The sequence below is a fragment of the Rhinatrema bivittatum genome, chromosome 9 (genome assembly GCF_901001135.1).
Source record: "Rhinatrema bivittatum chromosome 9, aRhiBiv1.1, whole genome shotgun sequence".
In the NCBI taxonomy this organism is placed as follows: Eukaryota; Metazoa; Chordata; class Amphibia; order Gymnophiona; family Rhinatrematidae; genus Rhinatrema; species Rhinatrema bivittatum.
In genome coordinates, this window is record NC_042623.1 from 37,703,802 (window position 1) to 37,723,414 (window position 19,613).

Consider the following 19,613-nt stretch of genomic DNA (forward strand, 5'->3'; position numbering starts at 1 on the left):
GGAGCAAGGGGGTGGAGGAAAGGACTTCCTCTGGTGAGAGAGAGAGAGAGACTTCCTCTGCCCCATTCTCACAGACCTCTTAGAAGAGGAGAACAGGTCCGGGATGCTGGCGGAGAGTTGTTGGAAGGTTTCATGGTGATCCCAGAGCTGGGTCATCGCGTCCCTCATTCTCTCTCTGAAGAGATTCTCTCCAGTTCTCGGCAAGTCATTCCTGTATCTCTGGTTGGAGATCCGAGGCCTGCAGCCATGCCATTCTGTGGGCACAGATTTTCCACTGCAGAGACCCTCGATACCATCTTGAAAACATTGTAGATCACTCTGACCTTGTGTTCCCACACTCCAGGCCCTTTTGCACCAGCGACATAAGCGTGTTCTGCTGCTTTGAGTCAGCTGCTCGGCCACCTCCTGCACCTACTTCCAGATGTCCCGCTAGTACTAGCTCATGTAGAGTTGATAGGAAGCAATGCGGGTAATGAGCATGGCCCCCTGAAACACTTTCCTCCCAAGAGCTTCTATCGCTCTGTGGTTCTTCCTTGTGGGTGCAGAGGAATGGGTCCAAGAACGCTTGGTTCTTGAGAGCGGATTCGATCACCATTGACTGGTAGGAAGCAGACGCTTATCAAATCCAGCAGCCTTCTGGACAAGGTAGACCCCATCAGCCTTCTTTTTAACGGGAAGCACTGCGAGGGGGTGTTCCCATATCCTCAGCAGCAGCTCCTTAAGGATCTTGAGTACCAGGACCGCCATGATCTCCTTAGGAAGTTCCATGAACTGGAGGATCTCAAGCATTTTGTGCCTGGCATCCTCCTCCATCAGTAACCGAAATGGGATGGCTTCCGTCATCACCCTCACAAACCCTGCGAAGGTTAAGTCCTCAGGTGGCGACTTCTTTCATTTTTCTGGGGGAGAAGGGCCATCAAAGCATCGGCGCTGTGGGGGAATCGACCACAGCAGATACGTGACAGGGGGAAACCAGAAGTGTTGAAAACCCTGACTAGGAACACTGAAGGGAAACACCGAGAGGGACCTGTTGTTGAACACCACGACGAAAAACCCGTGGAAAGCAAGAAACATGAGAAAACAAAAAGTTTACCAAAAGGCCAAAAAGCCAAAGTGAGCTCAATCACACTGTGATGCTTACAGCTCCATTGAAAGAGGGCGACTGGAGAGGTACCCTGCATGGACAAGTGGTATAGAGCATGCTGGGCATGTACATTGTGCCAAGTCAAAGTTCTAGAAACTTTGACATAAGTTTTCCGTGTCAGGGTTCAATCTGATGTCATCCATGTGTGTGAGGACTACCATCTTGCTTGTCCTCCGAGAAATGAAATTGCACTGGTTCTTCATCTGCAGATTTTGGAAGGGATGTATGGGTTACGTGGTTGGAGGTCAAGGTGAATGGGAGGAGTTGTTGAACTGGCGATTACAAGTTCGGAGACATGTACTTTCAAAAGCAGTGTACGCGCATTCTTTATAAAAATAAATAAATAAATAACGGTCTCCGCACATAACCTCCAGTAATTACGTGCGCATGTTACAATTGTCTGGTGCGGACTTTTCTAAAAGAAGTGTAGAAAGCACGTGACTCCTTGCATTAAAATATAAAGTGCGCAGGTCCTCACACCTACCTGTGTCCTGGCAGGGCGGAGATGTGCGGTGTAACTTTCCCCCTGTCACATATCTGCTGATTTACGCACCTCTGTCTGTCTTGGGAGGGTTCAGGTAAATGGGATCCTGCCTGGAGGCAGGACGAGGAACGGGGAGGACATTTTTAAAAAATGTCATTTGCCGGGGGTAAAAAGCGACTTGCATATGCAAACTGACCCCGTCTGAAAATATCCTTCCCTCAATGCTGCTAAGAGCACGTGCGACATCCCGCAATTCACAGTCTTTCAGCTGCATTACGAGGATATGCTCTTTTTGGGAGATTGGGGGGGCAGTGCGCGTGTAGGTTTGGGGGGAGAAATGAACTCGCTTAGCTCACATTTTCAAAATTTATGTTATGTTATTTTCCATGAACTGAAGTTCCTGCCTGGAAGGCTGGCCCAAATATCCACAGGTGCTTTGTATACGTGGCAAAGAAAGTGAAAATAGGCGCATACTTTTGCTTTGAATATTAGTTAAAAAATGCGGGTAAAAAGTACTCACAAACTTTGTCCCAGTGCGGGTACTCTGAAAATTGCCCTGTAAACACCCTCCTAAAGTCCCTTCCAGTCCTAGCCAACAGATCGAGGATTTTACCTTCACGTCTTTGTGAGTTTTCTTCCTGCCTAGGAATGGAAAGGAGGAGTGGGGCGCATCGTCTCTCATGCCGCTATATATTATTTTCTGTATTTTATATCCATCATCCTGATTTATCCCCACTGCCACAGTGGGAGGGAGGGGAGGAGTTGCAGCTGTATTTTGGCTTGTGAGTGAGATGTAAAAGTATGTAAAGAGGGATGCCTAATCTGTTTTTTTGTTTTTGTTAACACTTTGTCCAGTTTCCGCTCACCATGTCCTCCTTGTGCTGGGGCTGCAGCTCCTGCAGTTGCCTTTCCAGAGTGGCACAATGGGTCAGGACTTCATTGTAGCGTTGGTTGCTCTCTCGGAGGTTCTGGCTACTTCCCCGCAGTTGGATGGCGAGCGAATTCTTCTCCTCGTAAATGTGAGAGAGCTGCAGAGGGAATATATCCATGCAATCTTGCATTATTTAGACACAGCAAAGGATGAAAAGCAAAGGGGACCTGAGGCACTAGAGGCAGAGGTAAAAAAAAAAAAAATCATTTTGTATTTGTTGTTTTAATCTGGAAGAGAGGAAAAACTTGACTCAGGAAACAGAATTACAGACATGTTAGAGGCCAACCAGGGGATGGAGGAAGGAAAGAAGCAATCAGTTAAATGGCCAGGTTCATTCTCTCCTTATATTATTACACATCAAACTGCAGAAAAATGTTGCTTAGCACAGCTCCCTGCGCCCTAACCTCCTTCTCCAACATTTCTCCTCACAATCAAACCGAGGCAGCCACTTCCATTCCATTTCCTAACTGGGTTTCTCTTTTTCTCCTTTCAACTCGGGACTCTCTTTATTTGAAAGAATCCAAGTTCTGCTTTCTGTACTCTTGCCTATGAAGCTGGAGAGATCCAATTTTCAGAAGGCCTTATGTGGGTAAACACTGAACGCTGCCCAGCTTTACTGCAGGCAGTTTTGCAGCACTCAGACTTTTACCCCTGGGAAAATGGGGCGCTCTCAGGGCGGGAGAGAGGGAGGAAGGGTGGGGGAATTAAAATGCGCACGGAGATTTGATTTTCCCACAGACCCGACCCTGGCGAGCACAAAGTCTGTGGGGAGCTTGCAGGCCTGTCGCTAGTTTGAAACCACCTCCTTAACATTTTTTGTTTAGTAGTTTACGAGAAGAGACTAACTTTCTTTTGAGAAATGCGTACAAGTATTTGGAAGACACAGGAGACGGAGCAGCTTGTTTATAACATCAGGAAATAGGCTGTTAACTGTAAATATGTCACTGCTGAAGCAGCAGCCGCCTCCATATGGGCACCATAACACTATGAACGCCAACAATTTCCTTGCACTCCTCCATGGCAGCACCAGGTTGATACGCATATCCGTACCGTGTGATGCTTCAAGAATGGACCGCCACGGCCTCGAAAACTCACAACGCTTTTGAACAGTTCAGACAGTGGCCCAACGAAAAGGTAGCAAAACTTGCAAAAAGTCCCATTTGTACCAGGACCAGAACGCCTCACTATCAATTCGCAGGGGAGTCAGGCTTTTAGCATCAAAAAGAACATGGACTTACAACAGTGACAAAGAAATGCTAAAGATTCGTGATGGTGTTATTGTGTCATCAAACGAGAGAAATGTAGAGCAGTGAGCTACAGAACTAATCCTACACACACTCAAACTGAACCAACCACAAAAGTAAAAGCACCAATCAGCCATTACAAGGCTTAACTTCTAAGCAATCAATCCAACCTTGACGGCTTAGAGCCACCGGTCCCAGTACAGCAAAGGAAACACAGGCTTAAGGTCCTCCTGGCTTGGTATCTAGCCTTACTCTGACAGTAACCCTATCAAAGGGTTGGCTAAGTTTTTTGGGGTTTTTTTTTGGGGGGGGGGGGGGGGGAGAAGTGGGGGCAGGGGCACCTCAGCCTGCTACAATGATTCTTTGGGAGAGCAGAAAGGAAAGGGAAGCCGAGAGGACTGTTGGGCTCTACCAAACCACCCAACACATTTGGAAAGAGGCCAGGAGAGATGCTTCAATGGGGGGGAGAGTGGAGGCCAGACGAGACTGAAACCAGAAATTTAAAGAAAGAAAGGCAAGCTGATGAAAGAAAAAAAAAAAAAATGATACCAGTCGCTCTGGGCCTACAGCTGCCTGAACAGCCTCGTGAAGGGGAGGGATCTGGACCACCAGATTTACACCCCAAGGACTAAAAGAGCAAGCATACAAAAAGGTCACAGACCTCCAGCTCGTCCACCTCAACTAAACAGGGAAGGATCAACCAAGACCCAAACACGCCTGTGTTTGACCCAAAAAAGAAAAAAAAAATTCAGACCTCAGAACTGCAGGTTTATGCACCAGCCACCATCTGCTGGCGACAGAGAAATACTGATGAACTGTAGGTGGCACCAGGGATTATGAAGCAGTGTCAGTGAAACTTTGTCTCCATCTGCTGGCAGGGAGGCATAAACCAGGAGTCTGGACTGATCCAGGTACATACAGGGAATTACTTTTACATTTGAGATGTATGATAGAGGACTTAGCTGGCTAGTGCTAATTCTCACTAGGCAGTTACATTTAGGCACCCAAAGGCTGAGCCCCCTAATTCTTGGTGGTTATGTTTTAGGACAATTCTTATCTAAAAAATTAGCCAGCTAGATTCAACTTAACTTGGCTGCTCAAACTTTGACCACCTAAGTTAGGTGAGCAGCTTTTTTTTTTTTGCAAATTAGCCTGTTCGATGACAGCATGTTAGATCTCAGACTTGCTTTTCCTTACAGAATTCAAGCTTTATGAAATGGAAATCGGGGATAATGGTTAGCTACAATGTATAGTAAAAGTTTGAACTGAGGGCTCTGGAGGATTTTGTGCTGATATGTTGAACTACTGAACTTGCAACTAACTCTAAACCATGATGGACATGATGACTCTCTGCTTTTTACTACTTTGGAGGTAATATTCAGCCATTGGCCGGCTTGCAAAGTTAGCCAGAAAAGCTTATCTGGCTAACTTTGGCAGGATATTCACCAGCACAGCTGCATCACCGAACATACCCGACTATCTTAAAGGCTATTCTCTGGCATGACCAGAGTTAGCTGGACAAGTTATATGACTAACTCTGAATACTGGAGTTAGCTGGATAAATGTTATTCAATATGGACCCATGTCTAATACTTAGGCAACACGTGTACAAATTATCATGCCAATAAAGTTTCTTCAATCTGAACCACTCTGAGCCAGTCTTTCTAATTCCTCTCTACTGCCCCTAAGTATTGTCAAGATTTAAAAAAATGGGATGGGCTTAAAATTCCCTCCATGAATTACACGCATAAGAGGACAATGTCATCAGACAGTCACAGCACAGGCTTCTTCCTCACATGTGGCTTCTTAAGGAACTGTAACACAGAGCGATTGCTGTACCTTGCTGTTTAACTGTTGGATTCTCAACTCCTTCTGGTGCAGCTGATGCAGGGAGTCACCGAGCTGGGACCGTAGATGTTCAGCCTCAGCCTCTAGGATCTTCAGGTCCCCTTGCTGGGCATTCATGTAGCTGGCTGTCTCTGGGGAGGACTGCATGGAAACACGGGATAAATTAAGTAAAGCTTATCTGACACACTGCATCTGGTTTTCTCCAGACATCAATCGCTATGATTTCCTTGTTCAAGGATTTCCTTTCTACCCAAAACTGCTTATGTGCATTATTTTAACGTTCATGTTTCTGAACGTCCAAAGCAGCAGGATAAGACTTCCAAGCAATTAAATAGTAAAAACATATCGAAAGAGCACATAGCAAAATTAGAGTACTAAACTTTCATAAACCTAATTTCAGAGAAGTGGTACAGCCTCTTGTCAGGCAAATTGGGTGAAAACAATTAAAGAGAAGGATAATGAGGAGGAATGATAGCTGTTAAAGCAGATTAAATAGGAAACTGAGGATCAGTGAATACCAACAAGAACATGGTGGAAAAAGGAGAACTTCAATGGCAGTAACAGCAGTTAGGCCGACAGGATACTGAAAGGCCATGCTCAACCTATATCAGCTATCTCTGTGGTGATCCAATGGATTCAAAGAAGTAAATGTCACAGGCTGTGGGAAGAGTTACCTTTATAGCCTCAAACATGGCATTCTCCATGAACCAGCATCTAAATGTTCAATCATAATATCTACCGTTTCTTTTATTTTCCAAAATATTCATCCAAATGCCTTTTAAATGTGTCCATTGAGTAGGCAGGACAACTTCCTCTGTGAACATGGCATGTGCAAAAGTCCAGTTGCTTCATCTCTACTTTTTATAAAAAAGTTAATAATGCCCAAAAGGTTGATCAACTCATTAGGTCTTCAATTAATCAGGGGAAGACAATTCCACAGTTAAACAAATACTCTGACCCTTCCAGTCTCTGAGGTTGTGACTGTTGTTCTGTCTACTTTCAACAACCATGGGCTTCTCTAAGCAGCAGCTTTTTGAGCATTTGAAAATGAAGATAATTCACTCTAACCAAGGAGGGGAAAGTTATTTTAAAAAATCCTTAACTGCTTCCAGCTAGCAACTTCAACTATTAGAAACATTGCTAAGAAATCTGAAAATGTAAGACTAAACTGCCGGAAAATTGATCAGATCTGCAAAATGGAACCCACAGATCACTGCAAATGACCTGCTGAAAAGCTTAGCTGACACTGGAGTAGTTATTTACAGGTCCACTGTATAAGATCTGCAATGGAGAGTTGTCACAGAAGGAAACGTTTTCTACGACTTCATCACAAATATTGTCTAAAGTATGCAAAGCAAAGTCTTGAAAAACCTGAAACTTTTTGGAACAAAGCGCTTTGACTGATAAAATGAAAATTGAACTGTTCAGCTACAACTACTCAAGATACTCTAGTAACTTCCTTTCCTTAACAATGTTTCTGAAAGTAGAAATAGCTAGATTTTTTTTGTACAGCATTTCCTTGATTTGTAAGAGTGAACTATCTATTTCCAAATGATCAGAAAGCTGCTGCTTAGAAGAGCCCATAGATGTTGAAAGTAGACAGAACAATCACAACCTGAGAGATTAGATGGGTCAGATTATTTGTTCAATTGAAAAATTGTCTTCACCTAACTAACTGAAGGCCTAATTAGTCAAACAACTTTTAGGGTCTTTTAATAATAACTAACTTTTTTTTTTTTAAAGTAGCAATGAATCAACTGGAAGGGGTTTAAATTTTTTCACATGCCATATTCATTTTATTATTTGTAAACTATTAAAATCAGCAAATATTGAAGAAATTACTTACCTGATAATTTCATTTTCCTTAGTATAGACAGATGGACTCAGGACCAGTGGGTTTATGCTCCCCTGCCAGCAGATAGAGACAGAGGAAGCTGATGTTACAGTATACATAACACCGCAGTGACGAGAGGTCACGTGATGTGGTGAGCCGGGGTGGACGGAAACTCCTGAGCTCCGAGTGCCTGGCTCCAACAGCGCGTCTTAAACTCCTCATTTGCAGCTCCAACGCACAACCAACACTGAAAACTGTGAGTGCTTATGTCCATAGCCCGGTATATGAACAGGGCGTCCCCCCCGATGGCTTCTAAGACCACAAAAAAAGAGAAAGAAAAAGCGCGCGGCCCCGATGCTAAAATGGCCGCCGCGATCGACAGTACAGGGGACTCCTCGCAGGCAGGGCTCACTTTACCGGCTATTGAGCAGGTTATAAAGGCGGCACTGGATGAAAAACTAGAGGGGCTGAAAGCACAAATGGGAGAGGTTCAAGCGGCAATTGCTGAATTATCTCCCCGCATAGACCATGCTGAAGGCAGGATTTCAGTGCTTGAAGATGATGCACTTAGGGCGGAGACAAAAGTTGAAAAGCAGGGGAAACTCCTAACACAGCTTTTAGACAAAGTGGATGATCTAGAAAACAGGGAGCGGAGAATCAACTTACGCTTCCTAGGTTTCCCTGAAGACATAGAGGACAAAAATATGGGGGAAATACTGGAACAATGGCTTCCTGATGCCTTAGAATTACAGCAATTCAAGGGGTCTCTTAAAATAGAGCGAGCGCACAGATTAGGAGCCAAAAAGCCTGACGCCACGAGACCACGTTTGATCATAGCAAAATTCTTAAGTTACACCCATAAGAATGAAATCTGGAAGGCATATAGACGTAAGCAAAATATCCAGTATGGGACATATAATATCCGGATCTTCCAGGATTTCTCAGCCCGGGTATCTGAGCAGCGTAAAGGGTTTGCACCAGTTTGCTCTCAGTTATTCCAGCAGAAAATCAAATTTGCCCTTCAATACCCTGCAAAACTTAGGGTCTGGCACGCTGAAAAACAACATCACTTCCAATCGCCAGAAGCAGCCGCTGAATTTATGCGAACCCTCACTAATCCTTAGACAGCTAGAACGGAGACAGCACACACTGTTCTTGGGCTACCCCTATAGCAAACGCCACAATGCCATCCCCACTGGCTACTACGTAGGGCCGGTCTCTTCCTTTATATTGCCCACTGTGAAGGGCACCGTAGCCCAGCGACTTTAATCATAGTTTTATAAGGGCCACCGGAATGTCCACCATTTTCAAAAAGTAAGCAAGAAGAGTTTTCATTAATCTCTCCTGCCTATTTGAAACTGTGAGATCCCATCTCTCTGTTGGGGTTTTTTTTTTTTTTTTTTTTGTTTACAATCTGGAGCTATAGCACTTGTACACTAATCAAATGACCTCCATGCCTCCACGACTGAGGCTGTTAACCACTTGGACTAGAAGGGGAGGGAATTTCAGGGGGGGAGGGGGGAGGGGAATCCTATTCAGCCACAGTTCAATACTAACCATGCAATACGCTACTGTTCAGCAACTAGTTCCAATACAGTTTCTTCACTACTATCCACACCTGCAACCTGCAGACTCTACCACCCCTAGGCTAGGCAAAACTCCGTTACACGGCCTTGGAGGGGAAGGTCAGGCTGGGAGCCTTCGCCTCTCTTTTGTGTTTGATCACCAATCCATCTGTCTCAGTGAGGTCCCAGCTGTTCTATGCATAACATAATATCCTGGAACGTCAACGGACTGGGTTCACCCATCAAACGACGGAAAGTGCTAGACCACCTCAAACGTTTAAGGGCTGATATAGCAGGAATTCAGGAGACCCATCTCACGGCGGCTGAAAGCCAAAAACTACAAAGAGATTGGGTTGGCTGCTGCGTTTTTTCAGCCGCAGTCAACAGAAAAGCAGGAGTTGCCATATTGATTAACAAAACAGCAAACTTCCAAGTTATCAAAAGTATTGCGGATCCTAATGGACGGTTCATTCTACTAGTTGGCCAATGGAATAATCTCCTGGTCACAATCTGTAACGTATATGCCCCAAATGAATATTCACACTCATTTATGGAATCGATCTGTAATCTGTTACATACACACTCACAGGGACAAATGTTCCTTATAGGGGACTTCAATTATGTACACGACGGATCTCTGGATAAACATCCACCGCAACGGACAGTCACTACCAAACATAAGAAGGGCATAGCATTTTTATGCCATCAACTCCAACTAACAGACATATGGCGGGTCCTACATCCGGGTGAAACAGACTATACCCATGTTTCTCGGTCTCACCTGTCGTTATCTCGCATAGACTATATTTTGATTTCTCGCTCCCTGTTCTTTCGTGTTCAGAAAGCGACTATTGAAACACAGATCATATCTGACCATGCTCCAATAACTGTCCAGCTCACCCCATCCCAAACTACTCAAGGAGACCGGCTATGGAGATTTCCCAGTTATCTCAAGGATGATAATGGATTCAAAGAGTACTTGACGACTAAATGGAAGGAGTACTCCGAACATAATGGAACTCATACGTCGGACCCTCACCTTTTCTGGGAAGCAGGGAAGGCGGTACTACGAGGAGACATAATCTCCTATGTCCACGCACGTAATAAGAAACTCATTCAAAAAATACTAGACTACGAACATCAACTTGCAAAATGTAAAGCGGACTTAATCAAAGCCCCTTCACTAGACCAACGAAAAGCATACTATAGTCTACTTGGGAATTTAAACACCGTGCTACATATGAGAGCCCAGGCTTATCTGCAAAAAGGAGAACAACACTTATTCAGGTTCGGCAACAAGTCCGGCAAACTCATGGCGAATTTAGTTCGGACGGCTAGAAAGAAAACCTTTATCAACAGCATGAAGAGTTCCAATGGGACTGCCACTACCGATCCGCGGGAAATCTGCGAAGTTCTACGGAAATTTTATGAACAACTCTATACACCAGACCATGGCAGAGGAGAATCAGAGGAACTGGATTTTTTTCAGAATCTACCACTCCCTAAGCTCACCGTGCCCCAACAAGAATTTTTAAATAGACCGTTACAAACATATGAGATCGCCCAAGCCATAGCCGCCACGCAAGCGGGGAAATCACCGGGGCCAGATGGCCTCTCGTACGATTTTTATAAAATCTTACAAATGCACGTGACAGTCCCACTTACTAATTACTACTCAGCAGGCATCACAGAGGGGAAATTCCCTCCGTCATTTAACATAGCACACATTACAGTCCTACCCAAACCTGGTAAAGATTTATTGCAACCCTCATCCTACCGTCCGATCTCTCTGCTAAATTGCGATCTAAAACTTTTAGCAAAGGTTTTGGCGGAGAGGCTAAATATTATCCTACCATCTGTGATATCTCCTCATCAGGTGGGCTTTGTAAAAGGTCGATCTCCTCATGCAAATATGTTAAAGTTAATCTCCGCTATGGAACTCTGCCAATCGCAAAACATACCTGCACTTGCTATCGGATTCGACTCCGAAAAAGCGTTTGACAGAGTTGCTTGGCCCTACTTATTTGCAACGCTTCAACGTTATGGCATCCAAGGGGACTTTCTGCAGTACATCCATCTACTATATAGTTCACCAGTATCCCGTATCTTAGCAAATGGATACCTGTCCAAAGATATACATCTGGCACGTGGAGTTCGACAAGGATGTCCACTATCCCCACTGCTCTATATATTAGCTATTGACCCCCTATTACGTAAGTTAGATCTGAGCACAATTGTCTATGGTTTTGGAGGTCCCCATTGTACTTTTAAAATTGCGGCCTTTGCCGACGATGTATTAATCTTCATCACTCAACCGATGACGTCACTGCCTGAAGTGCTTAATCTGCAACGTCAGTACGGACAGTTCGCCGGTCTAAAAATAAATCTAGATAAGTCCGAGGTTATAGATGTTGCAGGTACGGTGCGAACTGCCTGGACGGGCGATTTTCCACTGCGTTGGGTGTCCAAAGAACTCAAATACTTGGGCATACGAATCCCTATAAACATCAAACAGCTTTATGCCGCCAATATAAAACCATTACTCGAACAATCGGCAACAAAACTGCGTCAGTGGACACCTTTACCTCTCTCACTCACCGGACGGATACAACTGGTCAAAATGATACTGCTACCTAAGTGGCTATATGTTCTGCAACTAACACCAGTTTGGCTCACTAAACAGGACTACAAACGCTTCTTGAAAGAATTACAGTTGTTTCTTTGGCGGGGCAAAAAAGCACGCCTAGCAATGGCAGTATTGACTATGCCAATGGACACTGGGGGTCTAGGCTGTCCAGATCTGCTCACCTACAACCTTGCGTGTACGCTTAGATATGTCAATGACTGGCTATTCTCTACTTCCAGATTTGTCCCTTCCAAGCATCTTCTAGATTGGTATGGAGTCTCGTCTTTGAACCCGTTAATACATCTCCCATCCACAATGATTCCAGGACTCATCAAAAATTCTGTATTACTACGGACTTGTCGGAAAGTCTGGATCATTGTTTGCACCAAATATCAACAGCATACACGAATGAGTCCTCTGTTGCAGATATCGGGGAACCCACTCTTTGAGCCTGGACTCTCCAAGAGCCCATTTCACAAATGGCAAGCTGCCGGATTAACATATGTGTATCAACTTTATGAGGTGTCTACTGGAAGGATCCTGACATACCCGGAACTACAAACTGCATACAAATTAACGGGAACTGACCAATTTGCCTATCAGCAAATAAACCACTATATCCGAAGTCTAAAATTCACTGTACCAACTCTTCAGATCTCTCAAAAACTTATGGATTTAATACATCCCGGCTTAACCAAGAAATCTTCAATATCCAAGCTGGCTAAGTCTTTACACACACTCATACCATCGACTTTCCTAGATACTCTCTTTGCTAAATGGAAGCAATGGGCACTCTGCACGATTACAAAAGTGGATTTCAAATATAGTATGGCAATTACTTATGAAATCTCCGACAATGTACTCCTACGAGAAACGCACTACAAATTCCTATGGCGACTGTACATACCACCTACCCGAGCATACCATATGCGTATTGTCACAACCAACAAATGCTCCAAGTGTCAGACACTGGAGGGCGACTATAGCCACTGTTTTTGGGAGTGCAGGGATATCTTGAGTTTTTGGGACCAGCTATGTACCTTTTGTTCCCAATTGTTACATATAAAGATACCCCTTCACCCTACGGTATGGCTCTTTGGCATAATGCCGACTATGCTCCAATCTACCAGTGATACCGAAAGATTATTCATACAAAAAGCAGGTCTCTTGGGAAAAAAATCCATACTACAACACTGGACAATAAACACCCCACCAAGCCATGAACAGTGGTTTAAACATCTGGTACGTTTGTGTACAATGGAACTCGCGGTGGCACGGACTTTGTCTACAAAAGCCTCTGCGTTGGTGTCAGCCATATGGTCACCTTTAACAGACTACTTATCACCGTCCATCCTTTCCAACGCCCGCATACCGTAAAGTTTCGTCGGCTACATTGGGATGGACACTTGGAAACCGGTGACGGACATGCCTTTACAATGTTTTGTCCATCTTAATTCTCTTCTGCTATGGCAATGAAGTGATATGACTTGAGGGATATGATATAGACACCCTGTGTTTGTTGGGGAGGTTCTATGCCTTGTCTATTACAACGTGTGGATATATGGGTTGCTAAACTGCTTAACTGCTTGTAGTTTTTAGTATTGCAAAATTTTTGAATTTAACTGGAACTGGGGGAGGGAGGGAAGGGAGGAAAAAGGGGGGGGGGGGAGGGAGAGGGGGAACAAGGGGGGTAACTGAAAGGAAATGTTTGCTCCCACCAGTTTTTTGAGAACAGCCCTAATTGGGTGAGTTTAAAGAAGTTTTATATTATATTATATTATATTATATTGTCATTATCTGTATAGGGTACTAAGAGTGTACTCCCTACCATACTGATGTATTACTCGCTCTCTGTTTGTTGAGTACTTCCTTATAACTGTTGTAATATGGTAAACATTTTTGAAAAGTCAATAAAAGACAGTTTCAAAAAAAACACCGCAGTGACCGCAGCCTGCCAGTATTCTGTTCAAAATCAACTGTGGAAAGAGTAGCAAAAAACCGATTAAAAATAGGTAACCAGAACCGTACTCAACCAGCTATAAACAGTGAACTCACATATGATTCTAGGTATCGGATAAACACTTACCAGTAATCCCTTGGGACCCAGAGCCCCACAGGAAGACTATTGACACACTCAAGCGGCAGCCGAGGGCATGAAACTGAGTCCACCTGTCTACACTAAGGAAAACGAAATTATCAGGTAAGCAATTTCTCAATTTCCTAGCGTGTAGACAGATGGACTCAGGACCAGTGGGATGTACCAAAACTACTCACCAACAGGGTGGGAGGCTGCCTGCGGTCCAGTCAACAACGCTCGTGCAAAGGATATAGCCTCCCACACCTGCACAACCAGATGATAAAACCTGGAAAAAGTGTGTAAGGAGGACCATGTTGCAGCTCGGCAGATATTGAGGGAAGACAACAGATTAACCTTCACCCATGACACTGCCTGAGCCCTAGTAGAGTGAACCCTAACCTGAGTAGGCAATGGCTTTCCAGCATCTACATTTATGACCGTGACCATCTCCTTAATCCAATGAACTATAGTAGCCCACAAAGTCGGAGCGCCCTGCTTACTCCTGCCATGGAGAACAAACAGGCGATCCATCTTTCGAAAAGACTCAGAGACCTCCAGATAGCGCATGACAAGATGCTTAACATCCAAGGAGTGCAAAAGAAGAAACTCCTCTCCATCCCTGACCTTATCCAGGGATGGCAAGGAGATGGACTAATTCAAATAAAAGTCCATGACTACCTTGGGCAAGAAGGATGGAACAGTATGCAGCTGTAATGCCCCCGAAGTCACTGAAGGAACAATTCCCGCTAGACAATGCCTGCAGCTCAGAAATCCGAAGCGCAAAACATATAGCCACCAGGAACACAGTCTTCAAAGACAAGCACCATAAGGAAAATCTAAGCAGTGGTCGGAACATAGGGCCTGCCAAAACGTCTAGCACCAAATTAAGACTCCACAATGGAACCAGTAACCTCAAGGGAGGTCTAAGGTGCTTCACTCCCTTTGAAAGAATGGGCCACATCAGGATGAGACGACAAGGAAACACCATTCACCAGGCCTCTGAAACAAGCAAGAGCCAACCTGCACCTTCAAGGAATTAAGGGCCAAGTCTTTATTCAAGTCATCCTGCAAAAAATCCAGAATGAGAGAGATCTTAACTGAACGAGGAAGAACACCCTTCTCCTCTCACCAGGCCTCAAAAAACTCTCCAACCCACACATAAGCCAAGGAAGTGGAGAACCTGTGAGTGCGGCATAAAGTAGCAATCACCGCAGAGGAATAACCATGCTTTAACAGGCGAGCCCTCTCAAGGGCCAAACCATAAGACAGAACTGAGTCGGATCCTCATGAAGAATTGATACCTACTGAAGCAGATCCACGTGCGGCAGAAGACGAAGGGGGGCCTCCACCAGGACTCGTTGCAAATCTGCATACCACAGACACCTGGGCCAGTCCGACACCACCAGGAGTACTAGCCCCCTGTGGCTTTCGATATTGCGAACTATCCTGCCCAGCAAGGGACACAGAGGTAAGGCATAAAGCAATCTGTCTTCTGGCCAGACCTGTATGAGAGCATCTTTTCCCAGCAACCACAGATCTATCCTGCAACTGTAGAAGCAAGGAACCTTTGCATTTCGAGAAATCACCAGCAGGTCTAGGAACGGAAGGCCCCAGTGATCCACAATCAGCTGAAATGCTTTGGCTGACAACACCCACTCTCCTGGGTCCAGATTCTCCTTGCTGATAAAGTCCGCACTTATGCTGTCTTTTCCTGCAATGTGAGAGGCCAAGATCATCTGCAGATGACCTTCCCCCGATTCCATCAGCTGGTCTATTTCCTGCAACACTTGCTGGCTCTTGGTCCCTCCCTGGTGATTGATATAGGTCACCATCATCGTGCTGCCAGACATCAAGCGAACCACTTGATTCCGCAGCCTGTGGCCAAACTGCAAGCATGACAGCCATATCGCTCTGGCCTCCAGGTGATTGATGTTCCGGCAGGGCTCTTCAGCATTGCAGTGCCCCTGTGCCATTATCTCCAGACAGTGAGCCCCCCCAACCATGGAGACTCACATTTGTCGTGAGTACCAACCAGGTCGGAGAGGACAAGGGAACTCCCTTTCTCAGATGACCCTCCTGTAACCACCAGGGGAGACAGGAGTGGATTTCCATCGGCAAGAGGAACTGAACTGCATAATCATAAAACTGTGGGTTCCAACAAGATAGCAGAGAGTGCTTAAGAGGGCACATATGTGCCCTTACCCACAGCACCACTTCCAGAGTAGCTGCCATCAAACTGAATACCTGTAGGTAGGACCACACCATCAGGCGTACGGTGTTCATCAACTGAAGCACTTAAGACATCAATCTCTGAATATCCGAACTTTCGGTAGGAAAACTCTGTCCTGTCCCATGTTGAACCGGACCCCCAGATACTCAAACGACTGGGATGATTGAAGATTGCTCTTGGTCAGGTTCACCATCAAAATGAGCTCCTGCAATAAGAAGATCACCTTGTGTGTCACCAGGCGGCTCTCTTCCTGAGACTTGGCTTGAATCAGCCAGTCATCCAAATATGGGTGGCTTCAGGATTCCTTCTTTTTGCAAGGCCACTGCTACCACCACCATAATGTTGGAAAATGTTCTGGGAGTGATGGCTAGACCAAAAGGCAGCACCCGAAACTGATAATGGCGTCCCAACACCGCAAAGCGTAGAAAACGGTGTTCCAATCGGATGAGAATATGACAGTAAGCCTCTGATAAATCCAAGGTCAGAAATTCCCTGACTGCACTGCCATTATTAAAGAGCGTAAGGTTTCCATTCAAAAATGAGTCAACCTTCAAGTAAAGGTTGACCCTCCTGAGATCCAAGATTGGACAAAAGGAGTCCTCCTTCTTGGGCACAACAAAATAAATGGAATATCACCCTATACTTTCTTGAAATGTGGGCACCGGCAAAGTCCTCAGTATGAGCAGCCTTTGAAGTGTGAACTCCACTGCCTACTTCTGCGGGGAGTGGCAAGGGGACACCAGGAACATACCCTGAGGAATACTGCGAAATTCCAGTGCATACCCTTCACATATCACCTCCAGATCCCACTGGTCCGACGTGATCTTGACCCACCTCCGATAAAAGAGAGAGAGACGTCCCCCTATTTCCTGTTCCTGAAGGTGGGTTGACAAATCTTCACTGGGAAGCTCGGGAAGGTACACCACCCGAGCCTGCTCCACTCATGGGCTGCTGGGGATGAAAGGATCAAGACCTACCAAAAGGCCAAGTCTGCTGAAAGGTTGTCCCTCTGTAGGGATGAAAACACTTGGAAATTACCCCTCATACCAAAGTGGCGCTGTAACTGTTTCTTATCATCCAGTAATCGAGGCACCGGAAACTCGCCCCACTTACTGGCCCGTTTCTCCAATTCGTTCTTAAACAAGAGTGAGCCTTTAAGGGGCATCTTGGTAAGATTTGGCTTTGGAAGCTGTGTCAGCTGACCAATTTTGCAACCAGAGTTGATGCCTGGCCACTATCACCGAAGTCACTCCTCTGGCCAAGGTCCGGAATAAATCTCTTCCCGCGTCTGCTAAAAAGGTGGCAGAGGGCTCCATAACCACTCTGGAATTCCCTCGAGACTCATCAACCTCCCGAGAGAGAAGCAGACAAGATCTCACCACTAGGGCGCAACAGGAGGCAATCTGTAAATTTATCACCACTGCTTCAATCCTTCTATCATGTACATCCTTCGAGGCTGCTCTTCCCTCTACGAGGATAGTTGTCCACTTAGATACGGCACATACAAGAGCATCCACTTTGGGAAAATGCAAATACTCTCTCACAGCCGGATCCAGGGGGTACAGGCCTTCCAATGTCCAACCCCCTTTAAAATTTGTATCTGGGGCACCCCATTCCAGATCAATCAATTCCTGGATGGCATTCATCATCGTGAAAAAACAAGAGGTTTTACGTAAGGAAACCAAAATAGGATTCTTCCTCAGCTCTGACATAGCATCCGAACCAGGAACACCTAGCTGTTTCCAGGTCTGGGAAATCAGGGCTGGCAGTTCATCCCGCAACATGGTTCGATACGATTCCAGCCCTGGAGGAATTTCCCCACCTTCCAGGGAATCAGGATCAACCTCATCATCAGTGCCATCCGGATTCCTGTAGGGAACACCCACAGGGAGCCGGGATGAGCCCCGGCGCTTAAGCATAGTACTGGAAGAGGAAGGAGCTATCAGCTGAGGGTCCGACTGGACAGAAATGGGGGAAGCGGAAGACTGCACTTGAAGAAAGGCTTATAAGCCTTGAAAAAATTCCACCCAAGAAAAAGCAGCCAGGTCCAGACCAAGCCCAGAAGGAACTGGAGGTGGTCCCACAGAACTGCCCTTGCCAGCAGAGTTGCCAGTCAAGGGAGAACCAAGATCTAGCGTCCCCCCAGTCAAAGCCGTGACCAACCCATCATCAGAGTGGGACGAGCCAGGCTTAGCAAAATCTGAGGAAGACAACGCTCCCTGAACATCTGATCAGCCCTGACACAGGTTAGAAGCCAGGTCGGCTGAGAAGCCTTAATATGACAAGCAACACAAATAGAAAGATGCTTAGGCTTCTTGCCTACCGGCGCCAATGCTGTGGTAAACATGCGTCGGAACGGCTCACACTCAAAAATGAAATGCGCCCATAAAATAAGCGCCTAGAACAGGGCTTCCCAAACTTTTAGCCAATGTGACCCCATTTTAGCACTTGAAAATTCACACGACCCCAGAGAACAACCAAACCTAATTAGCAGGGGTGTAGTTCGCCTTCAATAATCCCTCCACTCACCATTCCTGCACTCCAACTGATCCCCTCTCTAAACCTCCATCCCCTCCAGAGGGCCTTTCAACCTCTGCCCCTCCAGCTGATCCCCTCTTACATCCTCCAGTTCCTCTCCTCTTCCCAGCCTAGCCTCTCGCTCACCCACTCCAGCTTTTTACATCCTCCCCACTGAACTTCTCTCACCTCCAAGCCATTTTTGTAACCCCAATTGATCATGTGTCATCCCCTTCCTCTCTCTTTTCTCACATACCCCCCCTCTCGGTTGATACTCTCACCCCTAAGCTCCTCTCTTGTATCCCCCCTCTCACCTTCCATAGCAATCCCTCTCCCACTGATCCAACCCTCAAACCCTTCCTGTATCTGATCCCTCCCTTCAAACAGCCCCCATCCACACATCCCCTTGACTAGGATCAGCAGCAACATTTTCCTTTGGGCCTCAGGCGATAAGTGGATGACAACTAGTGGGAAGAGAGGGCAGGCTGATGACAGGGGCAACATTTTTCTCTTAGGTAAGTTCAGTGATGGGAGAGGATAGAGCAGAAGTGACAACCTGCACAGACCTGTGCACACTCTGCCCACTCTTCCCCAATGGCTGGTCCAATGCCTGATGTTTATCTGCAACTGGCAGCAGCGTTAGTAATGAAAATCAGCACAGGATCTGTGAGCCAGTAAAAGCTCACAGGCCCTGCAGTGGCCCCAGTCCCTCCTCACACATGGCTTCCTGTTAACGTGGAAACTCAAGCAAGGGCAGGACCATTGCAGGACCTGAGAGAGCAAGCTAGCTCAAAGATCCCATGCTGATTTCCACTACTTCTGCTGCTGGTGATGTCGGGAGAGGACTGCCCTTGGAGGCATTTGTGATCCCAGCTGGAGGTTTTATGACCTCATTTGGGGTCCCAATCCTCAGTTTGGGAAGATCTGGTCTAGAAGAAAACGCAGCAAGGCACACGCACAACCTGTGCGCCAAGTTAAGCGCATAAAAAAGTTTGTGTATGTATAAAGCATGCCCAAATTCCGAGCACACAATGCATACACAGAGGCGACACTGCGCACACTGACAGCCTATAGAGGGCAGCAGAACAGGCATAAGAGCGTGCAAAAACGGCC

At 45.9% G+C, this 19,613-nt stretch overlaps 1 protein-coding gene across 2 annotated transcripts in view; it reads right to left on the reverse strand.

The window, feature by feature from the left end:
* Positions 1-19,613, reverse strand: part of GOLGB1 (golgin B1) — a 137,418-nt gene that overhangs the window by 40,442 nt on the left and 77,363 nt on the right. For both annotated transcript variants that reach the window (XM_029616979.1, XM_029616978.1), the window contains exons 16-17: positions 5,643-5,792; positions 2,495-2,656 (exon numbers count right to left, since the gene is read on the reverse strand). In XM_029616979.1, the coding sequence (XP_029472839.1) occupies positions 2,495-2,656; positions 5,643-5,792 (312 nt within the window). The remainder of the gene's footprint in view (positions 1-2,494; positions 2,657-5,642; positions 5,793-19,613) is intronic.